Below are 25,895 nucleotides of genomic sequence, written 5' to 3'. Positions count from 1 at the left end.
AATTAGCTCATATTTAGTTCTCCTAATTAGCATCCGAACATCCGATGTGACACTGTTAAAGTTTAACACCTCGTATCCTAATTAGCTTTACCCGCTCCAGTGTATGGCAGCCTGTATGTCGTCGTCTCTCTTCTCTTGGCACCCTCTAAAACGGAACACTGGGGCTGTTAAGATGAAAGCTTTCGCTCTATAAACCCCGCCCACCGATATTTATATTTGGATTTTTTATAAAGGATATTTGGATTTGGATTTGGATTTGAAAGCTGTGTGTAGACTTTACAGTAAAGCTAACACAAAGCTCAAGTGAATTTGAAAAATGCAGGTTTCTTGAAGTGTAAACAAAAACGAGATAAAATGGCATGGAAAGGAAAAGGCTTTTTAATTGAAGGAAATTGAGGGGCTTACACAATTTGCAAAACATAGCTCAGTTGTTTAGGTTCTTGTGGTGGAACATGTCCGTTCAAATTCCAAAACTCAGCACGTATGTCCATACTTTCTATATTTATTCAAGAAAATAAACCTTGTTATTCCAGAAAATAAATGATAGACACCATGATAAGACATAAAATTCTTATGGATCAAAATTCATATCACATGAATTTGAAATCGTAGAAAATCCACCGTATAATTTAGACTTTTTTTGGGAGTAATATTCTGTTGGACTTGCCACGGGATGTCCCGAAAAGAGAACCGATTCATGTGGAAGCTAAGCTAACTTTAAGATTATTCCCTTTAGATATAATATTCCATGATAGCACTTCCCAACAAAAGGACCATTTGACCCAAGATTAGATAGTTCAGAACTTTAGGTGCTTGGAGAAACGAGGTGCATGGTCACCCCCAAAGAATATCTCCATTCCTATCACCAGAACAAAATTTGGTGTGTCGATTGTCGAGTGGACAACTTAGGCTCCTGAAAACAACGCATATCATTTGAACTGCAAAGCTACAGTACTCGAATCCTTTTGGGCTACAACCTTTGCCAAGATAGAAAGGATGCGACTTTGTTTCCATGGTTCTAAGAGTAATGGCATGGGATGCACGTACCTCACCCCAAAAAAAGGGTGGGGAGAAAAGAAGGGGAGCAAGACAATATCAAGCATCAAACCTTGGAAATAAGTGGACTCCAATTGCAGCATATAGTTAAAAAGAGAAAAGAAGCGCACACGACATATATAATTCGCCGACGAAGTTAGATCAGAGTGCAATAACTACAACATATATAATTCGCCGACGAAGTTAGATCAGAGTGCAATAACATACTAAAAGTTTAAGGCATGAATGATTATCATAAGAGAGTTGCACCATATCATACTATTCACGTTCTTAAAAATCGGCACTTCTCCGAATCCAAAAGACATGGATTCTACGAGTATCCTTACTCTTCACCTTCTTTCGTAACGAGGGTCGGATCCGCATCGGGCGGCGGCTGGAAACTAGTGGCGGGGCTGCGGCTGGTAGTAGGCGCTGGTGGCTGTGGGTGGGGGGATCGCGTAAAGGGGCCCACGGGCCACGGGCCCCGCGGCCCCGGCCAACCGCGGCCGCACGCTGGCCTGGGAGGCCGAGCGCCGCGCGTGGTGAGTCACTGGGCGTGGGCCCACGGGCTGGTCCCCCCAACCCGTCCCCCGTTTTGTTTTTGCCTTCCGTCCGGTTCGGCCGATCACACGCGATCACTCCCCGTTCGCCCGTTCCGTTCTCACCTGTTCCCCGTCGAGGTAACCGCACTGAGATGCCACCGTCTGATCAACGAGCACAAGTGGAAAAAAAATACGATTTGCCTTTTTATAATTTTTTTTTGTACTGCTAAACTAAAAAAGTAGATGCATAAACACGGGTGCTCATTAGATATATGATGGTGTATGAAGTTTTTTTTTGAACGAACATGATGGTTTATAAAGCTAACCCATAGGATAAGAATGGTTCTTAAATAGGCCAGGCCAACCACCTCGTTAGCATGCATTAAGTAATCATGCAAATTTAAGCATCTTAATCCACGTTTCAAACATTTGGTGCATATGACATGGTAAAAATGAATAATGTTTTTTTTCCCTACGAAGCACCTCTTGTAGACACCCGTTTGAACATTTGATCTTGACTATAACACAGCTAGTTGTTTGAACATTTTTTTCTTGTTCGGTGTTACAGTACCGTAACACGCATCTCCGTATTACATAGCTAGGTCCTTTTATACACGCGTGGTCAAAGCTTAAAGTAGTTGCTACATTTCTAATTGAAGAAAGAACTAGTTTTTTTTATGGTTGGAAATTAGTAAACACTTTAGAGCCTAGAACACATGGGCTATGGACCTACTATAGAAGTATATTTAACCAAATGACGATCGTTAGGGCAGCTCCACATGGGCTAAGGACCTACTATAGTATATTCAATACACTTAAGACTAATTATTTCAATCATAGAAATTTCATGAGCATTAAATTATATTCCATATTAGCAATTTTGCTATCTCGGCAAGTTCATCATGAGAAGAGAAGAGGGGAAGTTTCATTAAATGAGAGAGAAATTTTATCCCCATGACACCTATCATGCTCATTTACCATGTGCTTATTCGTAGTAACAATGTAATGAAACTATGCAATGAGACTGACTTAATAATTCAACGCACGACGTCTAAAGTTGGCCGCAATAAGCAATAATACAGGTTTGGTCCGTAGCACAATAATTTTCTTGGTCATGAACTTTGCATTGGCCGGGAAGAACCATATGTTTTCCTTTTGTATTCTCATCGGAAGAACCATGCATGTGAATTTGCTGGCTACACCACCAGCAACAGCAACACGGCTTGAGCACGACATGTAGTACGCTCCAATCTCTCCAGTTAACACTCCCCAACCGACAAATCCCGACAGAGAGATGAGATAGTTACATGGACATCGATATCCATCCACATCCATCTGCCCGCCGGGCTGGAGATTTGGATTTGCATCGTACGTTGTGATCCACATCCAAATCAAAATCGGGGGCAGGCCCATGCTTGCATGCCATCATGATTTGACTAATTAATCAGCGTGTAATTAACAATATATCCGTGGTGCAACCACAAGCTAGGAGTAGCAGCTAAAAGAAAAGAAAGGCAAAAAAAAAAGATGGTGAATAATTGGAATGTTTATGAGAGAAAAAAAAAACAAGGATAGTGAAGCAAACATTGGCCACACGACAAGTGAGAGAGAGAGAGAGAGCGCTCAAGTGAAGTGAGAGCTAAAGAAATACTAAAGGGCAAAAAAAAAAAGAAAAAAAAGATGCGGCTGGGGGAGGAGGAGCTTGTGGCTGTGGAAAACTGGGGATGATGGGGCCGGGCCGGTGTGGAGGCCACGTGAAGAGCGAAAAGGGACCCGGATTGGATTGCTCCCCATGCCGGGCCGGTGGGCCCGCCCGCGAGAACAGGCCCGGAAAGGATTCACCACCCCTGCCTGAACGTTGGAACAACCCGCCGCGCGACGCCAGCCGCTTGTTTTCTTCTTCCTTTCTGCCGGCGACGCTTGACCAACCAACAACGGTGACGGCGATGCACACGCGCCCGACGTTGAATTGAAACTAAAATGGAGCAGCGGGGTTTTCTTTAATGGTAACATCGTGGTAGTTTAACAGGACGAGAGAGAAGGATTTGACGGTGACTAGGAGAAGACCCCTACTGATTTTTTTTATATATATTTTTAAAGAAAATAACGTTCAGCCTTCCTAAAGAGGAGAAATCGGCACACGCGTTATAAGTAGTAGCCAAACGCTACACCATCGCGACAAAAAATCTTGTGGAAATACAGATCCCAGTCAAGAACAAATAAATTCGAATAAAAAAATGTCCATATGAGAAGGAAAAAAAGTGCAATGCCATTATCTTGATTCTCTTTGCTTCGAGCAATTGAGATCTTATTTTCCCCTGAATAGAACCTAGGCATTTATGAAACACAAAATCATTTCTCGTGAACTATATTGCCCAACGGAAAGCCACTGCACCCGTCAACAAGTTAAGGATCGGTCTTTGCCCTCCTATTTTACACATATTATTCATATTACGAGGTGGGACAATGCTAAACACAATATATAATGCACTCCAATGGAATTCAGCATAATGACACTCGAAGAAGAAGAGGTGGTTTTATGCTTTCCTTGGCACTAAAAAAGCTGCATTATTCCTTCTGGATACATGATTTTAGCTATGCACCTACATACATATTATGTTTAGATACATAATAAAATGTATATCTAGAAAATTCAAAATGATCTACAATTTGGGATGGAGGGCGTATCACATAACACATGGCCATGCTTTTGTAGCAGGTACACGGTGCAAGTGATCCCATCCTATACAACAACAAAAATTGAAAAGAAAAACGGAAAACAAAAAGAGAAGGCCACACGAGCACACGACGACCCAGCCCCTTCAAATAAATGGGCCTTGCTAACCATACAGGGCCGCTGTACACAAACACACCACGACGACGCAGATCGGCCCACCTTATCGCCTGAGCCCATCAACACTTCGGACGGCCCAACAGTAAACGCAGGCCTGACGGTGCCGTCGGCCCAGCAGCTGCCTCGCCGGCTCGCCGCCGCCGCCGGCTTCTCCGTCCGTCACCTGGGACTGGGAGGGCAGGGGAGCACCGCCACCATGGCTGTGCCCTGGCCCTGACCCTGACGCGTCCCGGACTCCGCCGTCGCAGACCACCCGGCCTTCCCTGGCCACCGCCACTTCTCCCTTTGCCAGGTACTATCTCCGGCTCCCCCTCCCCCATCTCTCTCTCTGAAGTGAGGCAAATAATCTGAATGAACGAATCAATACTGTCAGATTCAATTTTGTGGAGCAAGGTAGGTTTCCTAGTCCGGATGCTCGCGGCTGCAGGAACATCAGGCCGTGTCGAGCATATGGATATGCAGCAGCAACCTTTCCCCCTCACGAAATGGTGGGTGCGTGGACATGATACCACGACTCTCCTCTGCGTTCTCGAAAAGAAAAAAAAAGGTTATTGCTAAAATCACCTGGATATGTGAAAATTTGGGTGCCCATTCTTGGGATGGGAGCTCAATCTCCTTGCGAGAGAACTGAAGTTGGGAACTGAGGTTTGTCTCCCTCATCTCTCAGTTAGCCAGTTTACAGTTAGAAGGTCGTTTCAGTGGAAATATAGGCGTTAACATGTTCCATTTTATGCTTCCATATGTTTAAACTTGGCTTATTTTTGCTATTTTTTGTATGTTTCAAACTGGATGATGAAAGTTACTGTCGGACCATTCACTTTGGATTTCTGCAAACCCTGATGTTTGTGGTTTGGAGTTTAACTGCCTGCCCTCTGATCTTAGACCACCTGTACTCTAGTCATCATTTTGCAAAGCATGTCCTACTTTTGTCATGTGATCGAATCAAAGTATGCTAGCTGTAATTTTTACAATATCTGGACTTTAAATTATGCAAACAACCTCCGACTGCAAATTCGTAACGGTACTCACATTGAAACAAGAGACAGCATAGGTCAACCTGATGGTATATTGTCATCAATTGAAAACTCAAAGGGGCAATGATTCGGATAGTACGTTGACTTTATCATCTGGGGGTCTCTGGTCCAACTGGGCATGGATCAGCAAGCTCTGCATCCTACATGAAAATCCTTTTATAGAAGGCCTGAATGAGTTTATGAATATGGGTGCTATGCAGCTGTGGTTGCCAACTTGCATTGCAGGTTGCAGCATCAATAGTTTGGTTCTCCTTCATGAAGTTCATTCAATGTCCTTCGAATCTTTGAAAAATGATCTAGTAATTTATGTTTTCCATATTACTTTTTTTAGCTGTAGTATCATACATTCATGCTTAGGTACTGCCATACATCCATTTCCCTTTCACTCTTTATGATGCAAATGATAGTAGATCTGGAAGCCTGAGTCTTACAAATCAGGAGGATTTATTATTTCTAAAAGGAGGGGGCCACTCCGAAGTTCAGTAAAGGAATATTGGTTCCTAGATTTTACTTCCAGGAAGAAAGTTTAGAGACATGGAAGGCTTTCCCATTCACAAATTTTACAGCATAAATTTCAAGTGATCTCTATGAGGAGTGGCTTGTTATATGTTATCTAGTGCGGAACTTGCGATCCAATCATTCTTTGTTTGGTTAATCAATAGCTTAAAATAAAGGGGAAGGATAAATAAATAAATAAATAAATAAAAATAATTCAGCATGGTTAGAAGCGTTTTCAACAAAAACACTGATGTTTGGTTTCACTGCTAATTTTGGAAGAACTCAACCACCCTTTTGCTCCTTAGAGTCCAATCATACAGGCAACATTACCCTCTCATTGCTTTTATATACTCACCTCCATGATCCCCTAATCATTTTTCATGACAAGTACAAGCTCGAGGGTGCCAATGCATTCCACTCCCATCTATGCTATCCTTTTGTTTCTTTCTTGTTCATTCAGCTCAATACTTCTGTGTGCATCCAGCGACCACCTTGTCCCTGGCAAGCCGCTCACACCAGGCAACACTCTTGTGTCTGACGATGGCACCTTCATCCTGGGCTTCTTCTCTCTGTCCAATCCCACGGAAAAACATTATTATGTTGGCATATGGTACAACAACATCTCGCAGCGCACTGTTGTGTGGATCGCCAACCGTGATGTGCCTATTACCAATATTTCCTCAGCAATGCTCACCTTGACCAGTAGCTCACACATTGTCCTGTCTGATGGCAATGGCCGCATCCTTTGGAGGTCAAACAGCAGCAGCATCAGATCTTCGCCTGCCACAACCATTTCTGCGGAAGCCGCACTAGAAAACACTGGAAACTTCATCCTCCGGCCTCTGGGCCACAGTACCATCCTATGGCAGAGCTTCGACCACCCGGCTGATACTCTCCTTCCTGGTATGAACCTTAGGATCAGCCACAAGATGCATCCTCTGCAACACCTCATTTCCTGGAAAGGCCCACAGGATCCATCCCCGGGAGCGTTCTCCTATGGGGCAGATCCTGATTGCTTCCTGCAGCGCTTCATCTGGAATGGCACAAGGCCGCACCGTCGAAGCCCAGTGTGGAGTAGCTACTTCCTTCTTGGGAGCTACACGGACAACTTCCATCATACCATTTACATGGCGGTACATCGCGGAGATGATGACGAGGTGTACATGTCCTTTGGTATCCCAATTGAATCCTTGTCTTTGTTGATCAGGATGGAGATAAGCTACTCAGGCAAGGTTAATATACTAAGATGGAACAGCAACATGTCAGCATGGACAGCCCTGTACACTCAGCCTGCACATGAGTGCAATGTGTATGCCTACTGTGGTCCATACGGCTACTGTGACAACAGTGAAACTACCCCGACATGCAAGTGCCCCGATGGTTTTGAGCCAAAGGATGATGAAGACTGGAACAAGGGCAGGTTTTTGGAGGGATGTCGCCGGAAGAAGGCGCTAAGATGTAGCACCGGAGACGGTTTCTTGACCTTGCCAGGCATGAAGGTCCCTGACCATTTCCTCCTTATCAGAAACAAAAGTTTTGATGAGTGCACGGTGGAATGCCGTAGCAACTGCTCCTGCATGGCATATGCTTATGCCAACATGAGCACCAGGGCTATTGATGGGGATGACACGAGGTGCCTGATATGGACTGGGATGTTGATTGATACGGAGAAGTGCAGCGAAGGAGGGGAAAACCTATATATCCGGACCAACAAATTAAGCGGTTTGATTTCTTGCTTTCATTTGTCTGCTTAACTTACTAGGCAGGTGTTTGAATTCCTCAAGTTCATGGTTAAGAGGATCCTATTGAAACTGAAGAACAAAGGGCCTATATTTGTGAAGTATTAGACTAAAGTAGGGGCAGCATGAAAATACTTGACACATCTAGTAGTGTGTGAGATGGATGAAGTTTGTTGATTGTTCATGATTGATCTTTGCAGGTAGCAAGCTAACAACCAACATCCTAGAAATTGTGCTGCCAGTTCTGGCATCTTTGCTAGCATTCATATGCATAGTGTTCATTTGGATCTGCTGGTTTAGAGGTACACAAGCACATTTAGAGATTTATTTCTTTTTCATTTTTCCCCTCTGATTTCTCGAATTGAATGAAAACTGAAGAGATGTTATCCACAATTCTGTCAGGAAAACAAGGCAGCAAGGAAATCTGGACGAGGCTGATGCTAGGAGACATGAGCGGTACTCATGAACTTGCTGATAGGAAATTAGACTTGCCATTGATCAGCTTCAGAGAAATTGCCGTTGCAACACAGAATTTTTCTGATTCAGCTATACTTGGACGAGGAGGATTTGGCACTGTTTACAAGGTAAGGAAGCTTGTGCTTGTAGTTTCAGCGGTCCAAAGCAATTGAATTTCTAACTCTGATTCGAGATTATTTATTTATTTAGGGAACATTCGAAGATAAGGAAATTGCAGTGAAAAGGCTCTGTAAAGGTTCTGGTCAAGGTGTAGTGGAATTCAAAAATGAAGCAGTTCTGATTGCCAAGTTGCAACACAGAAACTTGGTTAAACTTCTAGGCTGCTGCATCGATGGCGATGAGAGATTATTGATTTATGAATACCTTCCTAACAAAAGTTTGGATGCCTTCCTTTTCAGTATGTTCTGCTCACTTATTGTGAAAGCTCAAGTGTTAACCAAAGAAATATAGACAACTGATAAGATGCTTCATCTATCCTCGACAGATGCTGCAAGAAAATCATTGCTTGATTGGCCCACAAGATTCCAGATAATCAAAGGCATAGCTAGAGGCCTTCTATATCTTCATCAAGATTCAAGGCTGACAATAATTCATAGAGATCTGAAGGCAGGCAATGTATTGTTGGATGCTGAAATGAGACCCAAGATCTCTGATTTTGGTACAGCTAGGATCTTTGGTATCGACGAGCAACAATCAAATACCAATAGAGTCGTGGGAACTTAGTGAGTGATTTCTTTCACAAAGTAAATTTCTAAGAAACAAGCATACCATTGTTGTTGAACTGATGTATGCTTCTTCTGATATTATGGTCAAACAGTGGGTACATGTCGCCAGAATATGCACTAGAAGGCATCATTTCTCTCAAATCCGATGTCTACAGCTTCGGTGTGTTGCTACTGGAGGTTGTGAGTGGCTTGAAGATCAGTGCGACCGGCCCAGTTACAGGTTCACTCAACCTTATAGCTCATGTAAGTGCTATGAAGTCCCCAAAACTTATTTCAATCGTGAAATTCAACCATTGATGTGCACTTGAATACATGTTGGTCGCCGACTCAGGCATGGAGCTTATGGAAGGACGGAAACCTGCGTGATTTGGTGGACTCATCGATTGTTGAGAGCTGTTCACCAGACGAAATTCTACGATGTATCCACATCGGTCTCTTGTTAGTGCAAGACAACCCAAACGCTCGTCCGCTTATGCCATGGGTGGTGTCAAGCTTGGAAAACAGTGACATAGAGCTCCCACAGCCTAGTGAGCCTATGTACTTTTCAAGGAGTCACTACAGAATTGTTGAAGCAGGAGAAAGCTCTGTAAGTAACATGAGCCTCGGAACGCTGGAAGGGCGCTAAAGCCTCCTCGCTTATTTCGTCCACAAACTTCAAGGACCCCCATATAGAACAGGAATCGATATCTTTTTCGAACGAAGGTAATTCATGGCTGCATTGACATCACTCACTTATTAGCTGCAATTGAGCAACTTGTCCAGGGATTGAGCAGCTCAGCAGTGGTGACATAGAAGCAGGGGTGAACAGAGGAAATCTGCATATCTTGAATTCTTGATGCCATATATGTTTATAGTTTCTTTATGTACTTTTCCTGTTTGTTCTGATCTCTTCCATCCAATATATTGTCATTTCTGTTCTCTGCACCGAGTTACTGTCCGGTCCATCTCGCCATCGGATTGTAGCATGGAGTTGTTGATTATTCTGGTAAGGAAACAGAATTGCGTCATGGAATTGAAAGAATGTTGCTGGTGCTAACGGTGCTGAAGTCATGTATGCAAGAGATGAGGAGTGCACGCATGGGACTCCCATCTCCATGGATTGTTTTTTTTTTTCGCCATCGCGCATCCACTGTTCAGTCGCCAGATGCAAGCCAATGCAAATTAGGTTTCCCAAGATATCATGACCAACTAATTTTTGCTCAGCATCTCCATCGAAGCAAGTTATCTAGTTGGGTCGCGTTTCGAACTAAAAATAGCTTCAGACAGTTTGAGCCGTTGCTTGATTACCCGGCAATTTGCCATTGTTGAGCTTGGACCTGAGAGCGTGCACTCCCAGGACAGAGACAGGGACAACTTGATTTCTGATTCCAGGTTTTCTTTGCTACTCATTTGAGCTGTGGTATGGGTGTACATTGTGCCTTTGATGCATTCCAACAGTCGGAATATGTTGCACGCCTGCACTTGTAACTCATTATAGTATTAGAGCCCAACCACTCAACTTGTCATGCCATGTCTTGAGGGAATGTTTCGCAGATGCGAGGAGCGCCGTTGGTGGTAGAGTGCGAGCGATATCTTTGGGTCTAGATTGCAAAACTTTTTATACGTTATACGTGAATGTAGCTCTTCCGATTCAAATAAAATAAAATACTTCGTCAAGGAGGCTAGGAAGAGGTAAATCGATCTGCAGTATGAGTGGCGGCGTCGGCCTCGTGACCATCTTTGTTCTCGTGGTGTTTGGGACTGGAGGCGTATTGGTGATGCCTGCACACTGTAAGTGTATCCCTTTCCTTTTCTTTTCTTTTCTTAGTGTATATATTTTCAATTACCCTACAAATAAACTTAGTACATGCTGATTATACACAAATTAATTAAAATTTTGTGATGTATAGGTCGATCATCTCGGCTATTCGATGCCGAAAGTATGAAGGCTACTACTACTGATTCAAACTCCACATCAGTAGATGAGAGCAAGATACACCTGGTGTTTTGCATCAAGAGCCTGTGCGAAACACCAAAAAAGGGCTTGGCCTTGTGCTATTGATGTCAAAAATCGACGGAGCCGTGTTACAACTCCGTTGCTGAATGCCAGGCACACTGCCCCGCCTGCAATCCCAAATGCCAGTTGCAGTCACCAGCAGCTGATTCAGTGATGGGAAGTCGCTCCCCAAATGTAAATGCCATCGGCAAGTTATTTTGAATGGGCTAGAGAGGTTCTGCCATCGTCAACAATATCGTCTGATCGCTGAAAAGGGATGACCCATTCGGCCCAGTGATGATTGATGGATGATGGCAGAGCCCAGTAAGGGCGACACATCAATGTCAGCCAAATCGAGTTCTGTAGTAAGTTTGTTGTTCCTCTCGTAATAATATATGTAGGACCGATGAATTATGATTGAAGATGGCTAGTGCGAAAGGAAATTGTTTTGTTGGAGTGGATTACTACTGGAAAATTATACATTAGTACCGGTTGAAAAACTCACTATAGTCCTAATGTTACCAATTGGTATTAAAGGGGTGTCGCCATGCCACCGTATGCAGGTAGCTCCTTTAGTATTGGTTGGTATCACCATGTTTATGCATGTCATCATGTGATGCGAATGATATGGGATTTGGGATCTTTACAATAAAATCAATGTGAGCCTGCTTTGTTCTAAATAGAAACGTGCCTACACATGACCGCAACGAGGTTCGTCTATGTAATGCTTCCAACTACTTATGAAATTAGATAGTGACCCTCTAGGTGGTTTTGGAGGACGGTTGTGATGACGTGGCATGTTACATGAACATTGACGTGGTAGTAATTTGGTGAATGACATGTGGACCATCCTCCATGTTGCTGGGTCCACCTTAACGTGGTGATTATGAGCGGTGGAGAGAGATGGAGGTGAAGAGAGGCATAGACATGGCCAGAGAACAACATTGATGTGCGGAGTGATGTGGCATGCCATGCAAGCAAGTTCGTCCATGTCATTACATTACATCAGCAAAACCACCATCAGAAACCACAAGGACGGTCTTCCATAGTTCAATGGTGCTTAATGCCTGATTTTCTTTTGTTAAGAATCACCGATTCATCCCATTCCTTCCTACCTTAATAAAAATGTGGATACTATAAAATGAAAATTATATATAATCAAATACTCTTTCTTTAAATATGTGGATATGATATGATAAAATAATAACCAAATACTCTCTTCATCTAACTATGTAAAAATATTTTTTAAAACTTTTTGTGACCTATATAGTGGAAGATATAGAGAGGGAACTCCGTATTTGACACTGGAATATAGAGTGGTGTCCTATTTGGTCCTATTTTTTTCTTCCATATACTTTCATGTCCTAGTTGACATTGTTGTTAGTTTTTCCATCCAAAGACCGTTAAGCGTCATGTGAAAAGCGGATTAGCAAATTTCTTGTAGTGACTTTATGTTTACATGCATGCTAGGAGACATACACATGCCCATTCCTATTCTGCACTAGAGCATGTTGTAAATATATTCATTGTTATCCAAAACATTCATTATTTGGGCACCCCTTACTTCCCAATGTAAATAGTTCTACATCATTTGGACCTATATTTTTCGAGGTAATCACCATATTTCCTGTTTCAATCCTATTAATTGTAATAACACATTAGGTCTTTTAATTTGGTAAAATTTTCGTGCTCCATGAGTTAATTGCCTAAGGGTCAGTTACTTGAATGATGAATGTAGCACGGTCAGTTTACACAGTCCCCCTCACTTTCTTATTCAAGTCTAAAACAACTTTATAATTGGAGCGGAGAGAGTAATTTGATATTTTTGCATTTTATGGACACATCAACTCATTTAAAACTTTAATTAATAATGATATTTAAAAAAAATACTCCATGTGTCCCAAAATATAGCTGATTTTAGGATAAAAATGTTTAGAGATATTGTTGGTCAAAGATAAAAAAAAATGTTTGTCTTAGGATAAATCTAAAACTATAGCTATATGCTGGGACGAAGGGAGTAGGGTGATAAAACGAAGGATAAGGAGGAAAGTAGCCCTTATTACTCAACAATATATGCGATTCAGATTATTAAAAAGGAAATATATAATCAGTTACAGTTTCTTTGCCATGTTAGATATATCTGACACCTTATTCTCTGATGAACCTAAAGAATGAATCCAAGTCTTCAAGGCCCATTCTAAAGATTCAGCTATATATACACATACATACATATATACTTCAGTAATGGAGTGCTATATATGCTCACTAATAATTGTGAGTTAGGACTTCATTAGTAGAACTATCAGTAAGAGTTCCTGGATGGTGTGATGTCTCTGCTACCGGAAGGCTGCACCAAATGGTGACCAGAAATCGACCGGCGTCTCGCTCGCCACCGCGAAGGTGCTCGATATCGGGACCAGGCACAGCCCTCGGCCGGTGAGGTCCCCCTTCGCCGCTGCCGCCTCTCCGCCGTCCCTAGAGATCTGACCGGAGGAAGGCACATGGTTTGCATATATGTTAATTCACAAGCATGCTTGGTATGAGGCTATTGGTAGTTTGGTACTGCTGGTATACAGTATCGGTACCTTCAAATGGGGCACTTGCTGCCTGTTCTTTAGGTAAGGAGCACTGAGTGACTGCATACACAGGCATCCATTCAAGTTTCAGCAAAATGCAAGTTGCAATTGGTACATTAAAATTTCTGTATGAATATGATGAAAGGATCAGTGCTGCATCAGCTAGAGATGCATGCGCACTTACACCAACTTGCTCATGCAGGAACTTGATGTACTCGATGGTCTCATGGAGCACCGATGCCGTATCAGTCTGCGCAGCACGCACGCCGAGGTTGATCCATCATTTGTTTTTGCAAAGAGAATTTGTTAAAAAGGTGTGGGTCTTTGCAGCGAGACTTGTGGTGTTGGACTCTGAAGTTTCAGCTTCCAGAATAATACGTAGTGCGTGTGAGTGCAGGACCATTAACCAAATTAAGACCTGGATCACTCACCTTTCCAAAAGGGGAGACTAGTTGTTGAAGTGCTGTGATTCTGTCACCTAGCTTCTCTTTCCTCACCTGAAACACATATAAAATTAGTGTGGAATGTACCTGAATACTACTTTATGATAGGGAAATCCATGTTCACTAATCATTATCATTCCAGCCGGTTTATTTGGAGCACACACACAAGGATTTCAAGGAAATTCAGAGGAAGCAAATGCTACAATGAATTCCAAAGTAATTTCAGAGAAGAACAATTCAAATACCTTGAAGGTCGGCAGTGGTGATGGTGTCCCCGTTCTTGCTTTCTTGAGCGGCGTTGGATCTGTGTTCGCCTTCTTCGCGATGATGGAGCCAGAGTCTCCGGCACCTTCTGGTGCACTCTACATACATACGAGATCAAATTAAAGGCTACTATACAGCTCAATCAGGAAATAGAAGTTAAAGGAGTTATTGGAAATTTTCAGTCAATATTGAAAATTGTCAAAGCTGTGTGTGCAACCGAAAAAGGATAAAACTTTTTAGACAAAAGTGAAGATTAGCAAAACTGCAACCATCTATATATGAACCTTGGCTGCAAGATTCGCCGGCCTAGATTGTCCCGACGGTGGTCCGGCAGTCCCTAGGCTCGCCGCCCCCTCCGCCGCCGCCGCAAAGCTGGTGGAAGGGTTCCAGAAGGGCGTGTTGTTGGTGAACTGCAGAGCCTCCCTGATGCTGCTAGGAGCCTGGTTCACCGTCTGCTGCTGATGATACTGCTGGAACAACCCCAGCGACGACGGCTTCGCCACCGCTGCCGACGGCTCCGTGAGGGTTCTCAGCAGCGACGAGGACCGGAACCCGCCGGCCGGTGAGGTCGGCGACGAGAGCAGCTCCAGTCCAAGGTTGGACAGGAACTGGTGGTTCGGATCATGCGTTGGGTCTTGTAGCATCAGGCCGTTGTTATTCGATGAGGGGCTCCTCGGGCCGAGGTGACCCTGATGATCGCCTCTTGATGAGCTCATGTAGCCATGGAAACCAGATCCATCCCTAAGATAAGAATTCAGACATACATATGATCATGAATCCATGAGAAGTGCTTAATTTTTTAAACAAACAAAAAGAAAATTTAACGACAATTTATGAGTTCAACTTGTGTAGAGAAGAGATCGAGCAGAACTCATTATTACAAGTAGTAAGGCTGGTTCCAGCCGGCGGCGAGACCGGCCGCCGGCTGCGGCACGGCGACGGCGCCCGGGTCGGCGACGCCGGCAGCAGGCTCTTGGTAGGTTATGGAGCTGCCGCCGGTGGCGAGCGAGTTGGACCCGGGCGACTCCGCGGAGGCCGCCGCGTTGCCGGACCTCGACCTGCTGCCGCCATCAGCCGCCGCAGCGGACCAGCCGGCGCCGAACCCGGGCAGCTGGTCCGGCGAGCACGACACCGCCGTGCTCCACCAGTCGCCGCCGCCGTGCCCGTGGCCCGTACTACCGCCCGTAGCCGCAGCCGCAGCTGGATGGATCATCTCCTGGTGATCCGCCATGTCTTTCCACAAAAAGAGCTCGATCAGAGAGGGATTATATGGGGATTGATCTTGCTATGGCTGCTAAGTTCTTGCTGGCCGTGGAAGAGATCAGAGAGAGGCCAAGCATGCGATGCAAGAGCAGTAGTGGCGAGCAATGAGTGTGGCGTGTGGTAGTGCGCGGCTAGACGATAGTGTACGTGGTGGACGACTGGTGGGCGAGTAGGGGTTGAAGTCTAACTAATCCAATGGATTATTTAGAGTTTGAGTGCAGTAATGTGAAATGGTGCCGCCACATATGGTTTTACTTTATATAAACCGTCGGAATTAAAGTGGAAGAAGAAGATCGACGGCGGCGGTGACGATGAAGAAGAGGAGGAGGAGGAGAATTTAGGTTTTCTGACCGCGAAAGAGAGGAAAGAAAGGTTAGTGTTTACCTAGACGGGTCTTCGACGGTCTGAGATGGTGACGCATTATCGCATGCTATATGTAGTGCAGCTGGGCTGTTGCAACAAGGAACACACGTATGTGCCGGGCTGTTGCTGCACTCTCCGAAATGCATTTGATGATCTGCATACATTGCATAATGTTCTTTTATTGGATTTCAACGCGACATGCCTGATAGTGGATTATGTTGGAGGTTGTAGTAGTATCACACCTAACGCTATTAGTTGTTTATATGTGTGCTGTGGTCCTCTCTAATCTAATCTAACGGAGAGGTGCGACCATACTTATTGCCTTCGGAGAGGGGCATGTAATAACCCTACTCTCCATCTATACACACTACAAGAGTTGATCTTATTCCCAACAGTTTTTAAAGTGGCCAACAGTGTTTAGCATGTTAGTAAGTGACCAACAGTGTTTGTAGTATAATTTCCCATCATTCCCCATAGTTTTGATGAATTGCCAACAATATAATCCCCACAACTCACTGGTAGAAAACTGAGCATTAGTCCCGGTTGGTAAGGGTCATATCTCTCGGATATCCATCCGGGATAAACCAACCGGGACAAAAGGGGGGGGTCTTTAGTCCCGGGTATTTTAACCGGGAGTAAAGGACCCCCTTTAGTCCCGGTTGGATTTCCCAACCGGGACTAAAGGGGTCCCCTTTAGTCCCGGCTCAATTCCAACCGGGACTAAATTGCGCTTGCATGGCACTGGTGACGCCTGAATTTTTCATGCATGCATCACGTATACGTATAGTAGTACCGCGGCCCTTTTAATTTGTTAACCTTGTAGTTGAGATTTTTTTAGAATGAATTAAATCAACTAGTATTTAAACGAATGGGATTTGTAATTATACAACTACTATATATATACACAATCCTTATACACAATTCATATACACAATTCAACTAGCTTAATTAGTACAAATCGATCATATATACAAATAAATCAAAGTATCTTCCTACGATCTTCCCGTCGTGGTGTTGCTGAGAGGAGTGTCTAATTGTCGTCCATCGTAATAAAATTCTCCTCTTGGATTTACCACCTCGTCCATTATGAATCCAATGAGACCTTCACATATTGCCGCTACTCTTTCTTCCTTCAAGAGTCCTTGTTGAATATTTAACATCTATAATTTGGAAATTTGTGAATGTTACATGAACAAATACATATAAGGAGCTAGAAAATAATTAACTAGTAATATATTTATTTTACGTACTTTAAAGTTGTGCGGCGTCATCTTCGGTCCCTTGGGTCCCAAAAAACTGTGCATGTGCTCACAGATGTAGTAGCCACATAGGTTATTCCCGGGTTCCTGTCTTAAGCACTTCAGTGCGGAAAAAAAATAAGTTATGAAATATTCGTGTTATACAATGTAATAAATGTGCAGACTTCATACGTACCGGGAAGTCTGTGTTCCATGTAAGATCTTCTTTGAATGGACCTTTGTGTGTCCTTATGAATTGTTTCCATACGCTGCGGATTAGAATAATGAATGACATAGTGTAACAGGGATAAAATTTAGGAAATAAATTTTTGCATAGAGATAAAGGTCCAGAATTATTACAAGCCTAGCATGTCTTGCAATTCTTGGTAGTCCACCGGATCTTTCCGTAACGAATCAAAGACAGTGACGTGGCTTCTTTCAGGCTCAATTATAATAAGGATCCAGTGGAAGCTGCGTGCGTAAAATGTTCATGCATATTAGAGCTAACTAACATGTAGAGATAAGGAAAAAGACATCGAAAGTAGACGGTATACACACACTTACTTGAAGTTGTATGGAAGTAGTATGAAATCCTTGAATGTTTGTTTGTGTAGGAAATTGTATATTTCGGCAAAGGTTTTTTCCGGCGCTAATTGTATCTGTTGTTGGTTAACTACAGATGGATCCATGAAGCCTACATGTAGGTACGCCTCTCGGCGGCATGTCTGAATTAGCATCCTACATGAAATGGAAGATGAAGTTAGTACGGTGACGCACGCCAAAATTTACATGTAGAGATAATAAACGGACACTTACAGAATCCAAGCGCTGATCAGAGAGACGTCCAGGGCATCATGATGGTACACTTCGTATATATCCTTGAAGTCTAGCCACAGTACTTTCTCCCCTTCACCGTGAAAATCTATCGGTTTTACCTTCATGCCGATCATCTCCCTCGATTTGGCGGATGCCGTCATGTACCATTGATGGAATTCGTACATCTTTGTTGACAGCTTCCGTACCATTGCCGGCTTCACTAGAGGCTTGCCTAGCTCATAAGGCCATCTCGGCTCAGGGGGCGGTGCAGTTGGCGTCTCGACTTGCCCTATGCATTCTTCAAGTCCCAGACCTGTTTCTTCCATGAACTTCAATATATTTTCTTGTTGATCCAAGGGCATTGCTTTTACCCGTTGAGCATCTTTCTTTGATAAATGGCTGAGGTCGGGGACTGAACCGCTGGAGGATGATTTTCCTTTTCTTTTATCCTTTTCATCAGCCTTTACTAGAGCCCGTTCATAGTTTGACAAGAGTGGTATCCTTTTCTTGGCTCCTTCCTCCATCCTGATAAAAAAGTTTAAATCCCGCCGACTTACTGGCGGTGGCTCCATCTCCCTTGCCTTTTTTAATTCGGCTTGTTTCTTGAACCACTCACTGGCCTCTCGTTGGATTTCTGCCCACTGTTCCGCATGAGACATTGCCTCAAAGCGTTCCTTGCGAGCCACTTCAGGGTCGACCTTTGTTTTCTTCTTTCGAGGCTGTCTTTGCTTGGGAGGCGGTGCTCGTGACTTCTTGAGTGGTGCTGCAGGTTCCTTCGAGGGGGCCGCTCTTGGTGCCGGCGACGGTGATCGGGGAGGGGTGTTGTTATTGTCGTCGTCGCTCCCAGCACCAGGATGTGGTGGAGATGGAGACCTTGATATAGATGGAAGCGACGGTCCTGGAGCAGGAGATGCCGGTCTCGAGGTATGAGGAGAAGGTCGCTGCTCGGGATCTACGGGGAGCGGTCTTGAGGTCTGAGGAGATGGCTCCGTGCGGGAAATAATGATGTAGCGTTTCTTCCATAGAATGATCCCATGAAGCGCATCTGCCAATGTCTTTTCCCCGTCGCCTCCCGGGAAGTCGAGCTCTAGACCTTCATACTGGGCATCTACTATTTGCTCGACGCAGACGCTGGCGTAGCCTGTTGGAATGTCCATGCCATGACTGCTCTGCCCTGCCAGCGTTGGTAACGCACTTCCGTACGCTACCTGTACATATAGCAGAAGTAAACAAGTTGAACTCCGATCTCGAGGCCTGGATCAATTGACAAGATTGCATAAATATTATGTATAAGTATACCTTAATAGTGAGGTTGCCGACCGGTGCATGCAGCTCACATGAGGTCCGTTGCGTGATGGCATCCACGGGGAACCGTTGCTCCTCCACGGGTAACCTGGGCGTCTGCGCATCGGGGACCCCTGTAGAAGCACAACTGCTCCCGAGGCGTTGAGAAGGGCTGGCGGTGTGAGGATTCGGCAGTGCTCCAGATTGCGCCAACTCCGCAACTGCGTCGGCCACCCGCCGATTGATTTCATCCATCATTCGTTGTTCTAGCATCTGCCGCCAGCTCTCCTCCATCTGTTCCTTTCTTCGCTTCCGGCTTCTGTAAGAGGCGCTGTCGCCTCGGAAAGCGAACTTCCACGGAACCACCCCGAACCCCCGGCAACGTCCTGGGTGCTCTGGATTACCGAGGGCCAATGTGAGCTCATCATTTTCTCGGTCCACCCTCAACCTCCCAGCCTTGGAATCTTCAATGTTCTTCATGAGATGTTCGGCCTTCTCACGTATTCTGTCATTGAAAATCAGCGTCCCATCCTCTTGGCTTAGGGAGCCTCCATGAGCGTAGTACCAGTTCTTTGATCGTTCGGGCCATTCAATAGTTGCAGGTATGATTCCCCGTTCGATCAGATCTTGTTCCATCTTTCTCCACTTGGGAATTGCTGAGCCATACCCACCTCGCCCCAAATGATGGTGGTAGCCCTTCTGACTAGCATTTGCAACGTTGGTCGTGATCTTTTTCACACCTTCTTCACTCCTCTTGTATTCAACAAATGCATCCCAGTGGTCCCTCAACTTGGGCCACGCGTTGAAGTCTGGAGTTTTGCCCTTCTTGATGTAGTGGGTGTCCAGCATCTTCTTGAATGTCTGGAATTGAGTAGCCATCTTCTTAAGTGTCCACGCTTTGACATCCTTCTCGCTATAATCTTCGGGGAATGTGAAATGCCTCTTCACGTCTTCCCACAGCATATTCTTTTCTGTCTCTGGAAGGGCGTACGGATTATCGCTTCTGCCCTTCCATTCTCTGATGCTGATAGGCACGTTGTCCCGGACGATTGCCCCGATTTGACTAACGTACTTCTTTGCGACTTTCTCAGGAGCAACCGGCCTGCCCTCATCTGTAACTTCGGTGATGACAAGCCTCCCTTCCATCACCTTTGTACGACCTCGGGTCTTCTGCCCTTGTGTCGATCCGGAGGGCTAACAGTTTAAGATTCGTTAATTAGTACGTACTAGTAGCGGTGGCGTGAAACAATACAAGAATGGTTGTATATACCTCGCCGGAACCTTCCGCCACGGCAAGTTGTTGCTGCGGCTGTTGCTCTTCATTCACATCGGCAGACATGTTGAGGAACATGTCCGCCTGGGTGCCCTCTTCATCCGTGTATGATAGTGGAACGTTGTCGCCACTATCATCACCAGCGATTATCTGCTCCATGATATACCTTGCGGTCTCATCGTCTGCCATTTCAACTATTGCTGCAAACATACATGGAATCATACATGACAGTCATAGAAATCGTCTTAATACAAATTTGTATATAATCACAGTTCGGAATCATACATGTATATAATGAAATCATAAAATAACATGAATCGTACAAAGTCCGGAATCTTTATACAAATTTCTATGAATTTATACAAATTTCTATGAATTTATACAAATTTCTATGAATTTCTATGAATTTCTATGAATTTCTATGAATTTCTATGAATTTATACAAATTTCTATGAATTTATACAAATTTCTACGAATTTCTACGAATTTCTATGAATTTCTATGAATTTCTATGAATTTATACAAATTTCTACGAATTTCTATGAATTTCTACAAATTTCTACGATTTTCTATGAATTTCTACAAATTTCTACGAATTCCTACGAATTTTGACGAATTTCTACGAATTTTGACGAATTTCTACGAATTTCTACGACGGCGATAAGGGCGGCGAAGGCGGGACGGCGGCGGTCAGGGCGGCGGAGGCGGGACGGCGGCGGTCAGGGCGGCGGAGGCGGTTCACCGGAACCACGGGCGGTGCCTAAGCTAGTACGTTGTGATGGGCGGCAGGACGGCGGCGATCACGGCGGCTACTCGGCGGCGATCACGACGGCTACAAGGCGACTCTCACGGTAGCTACTCGGCGGGACGGCGGCGATCACGACGGCGGGACGGTAGTTAACAACCTAACTACAAATCTAACTTAACAAACTAACTAGAAATCTAAAAATCTAACTTAACAAAATTAGAAATCTAAAAATCTAACTTAACAAAATTACAATTCCATCTAAAAAAAACAAAATTAAAAATTAAAAGAAAACGGCCAGCTCTCCCGGCGCACCGGCCGGCGCGGCAGACCTCTCGCGCGCGGGGCGGCGGCCGGGGCGGCGGGACGGCGGCGGCCGGGGCGGCCTGACGGCGGCGGCCGGGGCGGCGTGACGGCGGCGGCCGGGGCGGCGTGACGGCGGGACGGCGGCGGCCGGGCGGCGTGCGGGACAGCGGCGGCCGGGGCGGCGACGAGGACGAAGACGACGACGGCGGGACGACGGCGGCCGAGGCGAAGACGACGACGGCGGCCGGCGAGGGGCGACGAGGGGCGACGAGGATGGAGCCGGCGACGAGGGGCGATGAAGCCGGCGAGGGAGGCGGACGGGCGGCGACGGGCGGAGAGGGAGGCGGACGGGCGGCGACGGGCGAGGGAGGCGGACGGGCGACGACGACGGCGCAATGCGGGACTTCGACGGCGCAATGGGGGACGACGACGGCGGCGGCCGGCGAGGGAGGCGGACGGGCGGCGACGGGCGGAGAGCGCGGGACTTGCGAAAATTTCGCTAAGTGTGGAACTGGCGGGGGGTAGAAGGGAGTACAGTGCTTTTAACCCCCCCCCCTTTTATCCCGGTTCGTAATGGCACCCGGGACAAAATGGCCTTTTGTCCCGGGTCCCGTCACCAACCGGGACAAAAGGCCCCCCCCTTTTATCCCGGTTGGTGACGGGACCCGGGATAAAAGGGTGCGCTCCCAGCCCCACCTGGCGGGGGCACCCTTTTATCTCGGGTCCCGTTACCAACCGGGACAAAAGGCCCCCCCCCCTTTTATCCCGGTTGGTAACGGGACCCGGGACAAAAGGGTGCCCCCGCCAGGTGGGGCTGGGAGCGTACCCTTTTATCCCGGGTCCCTTCACCAACCGGGATAAAAGGGGGGGCCTTTTATCCCGGTTGCAGTTGGCAACCGGGATAAAAGGGTACGTTCGGGCGGGAGACGAAACGTACCCTTTTATCCCGGTTGCCAACTGCAACCAGGATAAAAGGGGGGCCTTTTGTCCCGGTTGCTGTTAGCACCCGAGACAAAAGGTCTTTTTTCCTATTTTTCTTCTCCCGCCTGTTTTTTGGAAATGGATTTTATTTAACCTTTTCACTGCATTCCAGGATGAAAAACAAAACCTTCTCAGATTTTGTACATGCAAAAATATATTTAATTAACGAGTAAATTGACAATAAGTATGAAGTAATCATTATTTCTATACCAACTCATGTAGCCTGTAAAATATTTATTTTACTGCATTGCTGTGATCAATAAATTATTCAATTAAATTTTTTGAATGCGCAGAAAAATCCATGTTAGTATGTGGTTAACAATGTTCATGTATATCTAAAAAATCTTCACCTAACAAATTTAATAACACATGAAATCATACATAGGGTAAATTACAAATTGTATCAATTAATACACAAAGGTCATGCACATTTAACGCATTACAATACAACGTTGTAAAATTTCTTCTTCACGAAAGTTCCTTGATCATGATCGCGGCGTAAGTACGGAGCCTCTTCTTTGGACAGCAGGATGCTTGGATCAACTTCAACGTCGAATGGAGGCATGCCATCAAACTGATCATAATCATCTGATTGGTCTGTTTTATCCTCGACTCCCACGATTTTTCTTTTACCTGGAAGAACTATGTGGCACTTTGGCTCCCATGTCTCTTCTGGATTCCTCTTGGGTTTGCTGCACATGTCCTTCACATAGAACACCTGATGCACATCATTGGCAAGTACGAATGGGTCATCACTGTATCCAGTCTTGCTCAGATCTATTATTGTCATTCCGTACTGATCTTTGGTGACGGCAGTTAGCTTCACCCAATTGCAAAGAAATAGAGGGATGTACAGCGGTCCGTATTCGAGTTCCCATATCTCCTGTATGAAACCATAATACGACTCCTTGCTATTATTTCTGTCCATGGCATCTATGCGGACACCACTATTCTGGTTCGTGCTTTTCTGGTCCTGGGCTCTCGTGTAAAATGTGTAACCATTTATCTCATAGCCTTGGAATTTGACGATTGTGGTAGCAGGTCCCCTGGCTAACCAAGCAAGCTGTGGGTGAATCTCAGAGTTACCCATAAGTTGTTGGCGCAACCAGGAGGGAAAAGTTTCCATGTGATGACGGGTAAGCCAAGCATCGGATTTGGTCGGGTTTTTGGAAGCTACCATCTGCCTGTGCTGCTCGATATACGGAGACACAAAGGATGACTGTTGTAGAACAGTGTAGTGTGCCTTGTCGAACAAATTAGTATCATTGCTCAAACTTGATTTCCTTCCAAGGGTGCCCATTCCTCGGAGCCTCCCCTCGTGGCGTGAAGTTGGAACCCCAATCGAGTCAATTGAATCAATAAAATCAACACAAAACTCGATCACCTCCTCTGTTCCATATCCCCTGGCGATGCTTCCTTCTGGACGAGCACGATTACGAACATAGTTTTTTAGGACTGTCATGAACCTCTCGAAAGGCCACATATTGTGCAGGTATACAGGTCCGAGAATACCAATCTCTTTTACTAGGTGAACCAGTAAGTGCGTCATAATATTGAAGAAGGATGGTGGAAATAACAACTCAAAACTGACAAGACATTGCACCACATCGTTCTGTAGCTTTGATAGCTTGGATGGATCGATTGCCTTCTGCGAAATCGCATTGAGAAACGCGCATAGCTTTACGAGCGGCAACCGGACATTTTCGGGTAGAACACCCCTCAGTGCAACTGGAAGCAACTGGGTCATCAACATGTGGCAGTCATGAGCCTTGAGATTTGTAAACTTCTTTTGTTTCATATTTATTATTCCCTTTATATTCGAGGAGTACCCAGACGGGACCTTCATACTATTCAAGCATTCAAACATGCTATCCTTCTCCTCCTTGCTGAGAGTGTAACTGGCAGGACGTAAGTAGTGCTGTCCATTATCTCTCTTTTCCGGATGTAGGTCATCTCGTTGCCCCATGGCTTTCAGGTCCTGTCTTGCTTCCAATGTATCTTTTGAGGTTCCATAAACACCCATGAAGCCTAGCACGTTCACGCAAAGATTCTTCGTCAGGTGCATCACGTCTATTGCGTTGCGAACCTCTAGGATTTCCCAATAAGGTAGCTCCCAAAATATTGACTTTTTCTTCCACATGGGTGCATGTCCGTTATCATCGTTCGGAATAGGTTGGCTACCAAGTCCCTTTCCAAAGACTACATGTACATCCTTCACCATCTCGAACACACGCTTTCCATTACGGTGTGCAGGTTTTTTACGATGGTCTGGCGTCCCTTTGAAATGCATCCCGCTCTTTCTCAGCTGGTGGTGAGCAGGGAGAAATCGACGATGACCCATATAGACGACCTTCTTACAGTGCTTCAAGTACATGCTATCTGTGTCATCTAAACAGTGGGTGCATGCCCGATATCCCTTATTTGTCTGTCCTGAAAGGTTACTCAATGCAGGCCAATCGTTGATGGTTACGAACAACAGTGCTCGTAGATTAAAGATCTCTTGTCTATCCTCATCCCACACACGTACACCTTCTTCCTTCCAGAGCTGTAAAAGGTCATCAACCAACGGCCTTAGGTACACGTCAATGTCGTTGCCGGGTTGTTTTGGGCCTTGGATAAGCGCCGGCATCATAATGAACTTCCGCTTCATGCACAGCCAAGGAGGAAGGTTGAACATACAAAGGGTCACAGGCCAAGTACTATGACCACTACTCAACTCACCGAATGGATTGAATCCATCAGTGCTTAAACCAAACCTTATGTTCCTTGCTTCACTTTCAAAGTCTGGGAATGTTCTATCAATTGATCTCCACTGTGCCCCATCTGCGGGGTGTCTCAGCATCTCATCTTCCTTACGGTCTTCTTTGTGCCATCGCATCAACTTAGCATTCGCCTTGTTCCTGAACAAGCGCTTCAAGCATGGTATTATAGGGAAATACCACATCACCTTCGCGGGAACTCTCTTCTTGGGAGACTGCCCCTCGACATCACCAGGATCATCTCGCCTGATCTTATACCGCAGGGCTTCGCAGACGGGACAAGCATCCAATTCCTCGTATTCATCACCACGATAGAGGATACAGTCATTAGGGCATGCGTGTATCTTCTGAACATCCAATCCGAGAGGGCAAATAATCTGTTTAGCTTCATATGTTGTGGACGGTAATTCATTATTCTCGGGGAGAATCTTCTTGACAATTCTCAACATCCCCTGAAATGCCTTATCGGACACACCATTTTTTGCCTTCCATTGCACAAATTCTAGTGTCGTACCTAGTTTTTTATGGCCCTGCTGGCAACCTGGGTACAACAATTTTTGGTGATCATCTATCATGCGCTGCAACTTTGCTGCTTCCTTCTCAGTTTCGCAATCTCTGTATGCATCTCGTATCACCTGACCAAGGTCATCAGTAGGGTCATTTTCTGCAAACTCATCTTCATCAGCCTCGCCCATTGTAGTACCT

The 25,895-nt window shown here is 45.2% G+C and overlaps 2 protein-coding genes across 2 annotated transcripts; one reads left to right on the top strand and one right to left on the bottom strand.

Annotated features, from left to right (window-relative positions):
* The first annotated feature begins 4,585 nt into the window (after positions 1-4,585).
* Positions 4,586-9,940, top strand: LOC117859710 (putative G-type lectin S-receptor-like serine/threonine-protein kinase At1g61610). The gene is made up of 8 exons (XM_034742882.2): positions 4,586-4,723; positions 4,805-7,685; positions 7,903-8,004; positions 8,105-8,286; positions 8,369-8,576; positions 8,664-8,901; positions 8,997-9,147; positions 9,236-9,940. The coding sequence occupies exons 2-8, from the start codon at positions 6,344-6,346 to the stop codon at positions 9,527-9,529; spliced, it is 2,517 nt and encodes an 838-aa protein (XP_034598773.1). The 5' UTR covers positions 4,586-4,723; positions 4,805-6,343; the 3' UTR covers positions 9,530-9,940.
* Positions 9,941-12,935: 2,995 nt separating this feature from the next.
* On the bottom strand, positions 12,936-15,723 carry LOC117860075 (uncharacterized). The gene is made up of 7 exons (XM_034743289.2): positions 15,044-15,723; positions 14,447-14,903; positions 14,144-14,260; positions 13,887-13,952; positions 13,640-13,705; positions 13,465-13,515; positions 12,936-13,362 (listed from the first exon to the last, which is right to left on the bottom strand). Exons 1-7 carry the CDS (start codon positions 15,391-15,393, stop codon positions 13,216-13,218), a joined length of 1,254 nt encoding a protein of 417 aa, XP_034599180.1. The 5' UTR covers positions 15,394-15,723; the 3' UTR covers positions 12,936-13,215.
* Positions 15,724-25,895: the final 10,172 nt, after the last annotated feature.

This window comes from Setaria viridis, chromosome 6 (genome assembly GCF_005286985.2).
Source record: "Setaria viridis chromosome 6, Setaria_viridis_v4.0, whole genome shotgun sequence".
Classification (NCBI taxonomy): Eukaryota; Viridiplantae; Streptophyta; class Magnoliopsida; order Poales; family Poaceae; genus Setaria; species Setaria viridis.
Note: the sequence above shows the minus strand (reverse complement) of the source record. Positions and strands in the feature narration are given on the sequence as shown.

Coding starts and splice junctions, on each gene's coding strand:
- LOC117860075 (XM_034743289.2), bottom strand. CDS start 15,393: ATGGCGGATCACCAGGAGATGATCCATCCAGCTGCGGCTGCGGCTACG. Junction 14,261..14,446: donor CGGCGAATCTTGCAGCCAAG/GTTCATATATAG, acceptor GTATGTATGTAG/AGTGCACCAGAAGGTGCCGG. Junction 13,516..13,639: donor TCCTGCATGAGCAAGTTGGT/GTAAGTGCGCAT, acceptor CTGTGTATGCAG/TCACTCAGTGCTCCTTACCT.
- LOC117859710 (XM_034742882.2), top strand. CDS start 6,344: ATGACAAGTACAAGCTCGAGGGTGCCAATGCATTCCACTCCCATCTAT. Junction 7,686..7,902: donor CCGGACCAACAAATTAAGCG/GTTTGATTTCTT, acceptor TGATCTTTGCAG/GTAGCAAGCTAACAACCAAC. Junction 8,902..8,996: donor AATAGAGTCGTGGGAACTTA/GTGAGTGATTTC, acceptor ATGGTCAAACAG/TGGGTACATGTCGCCAGAAT.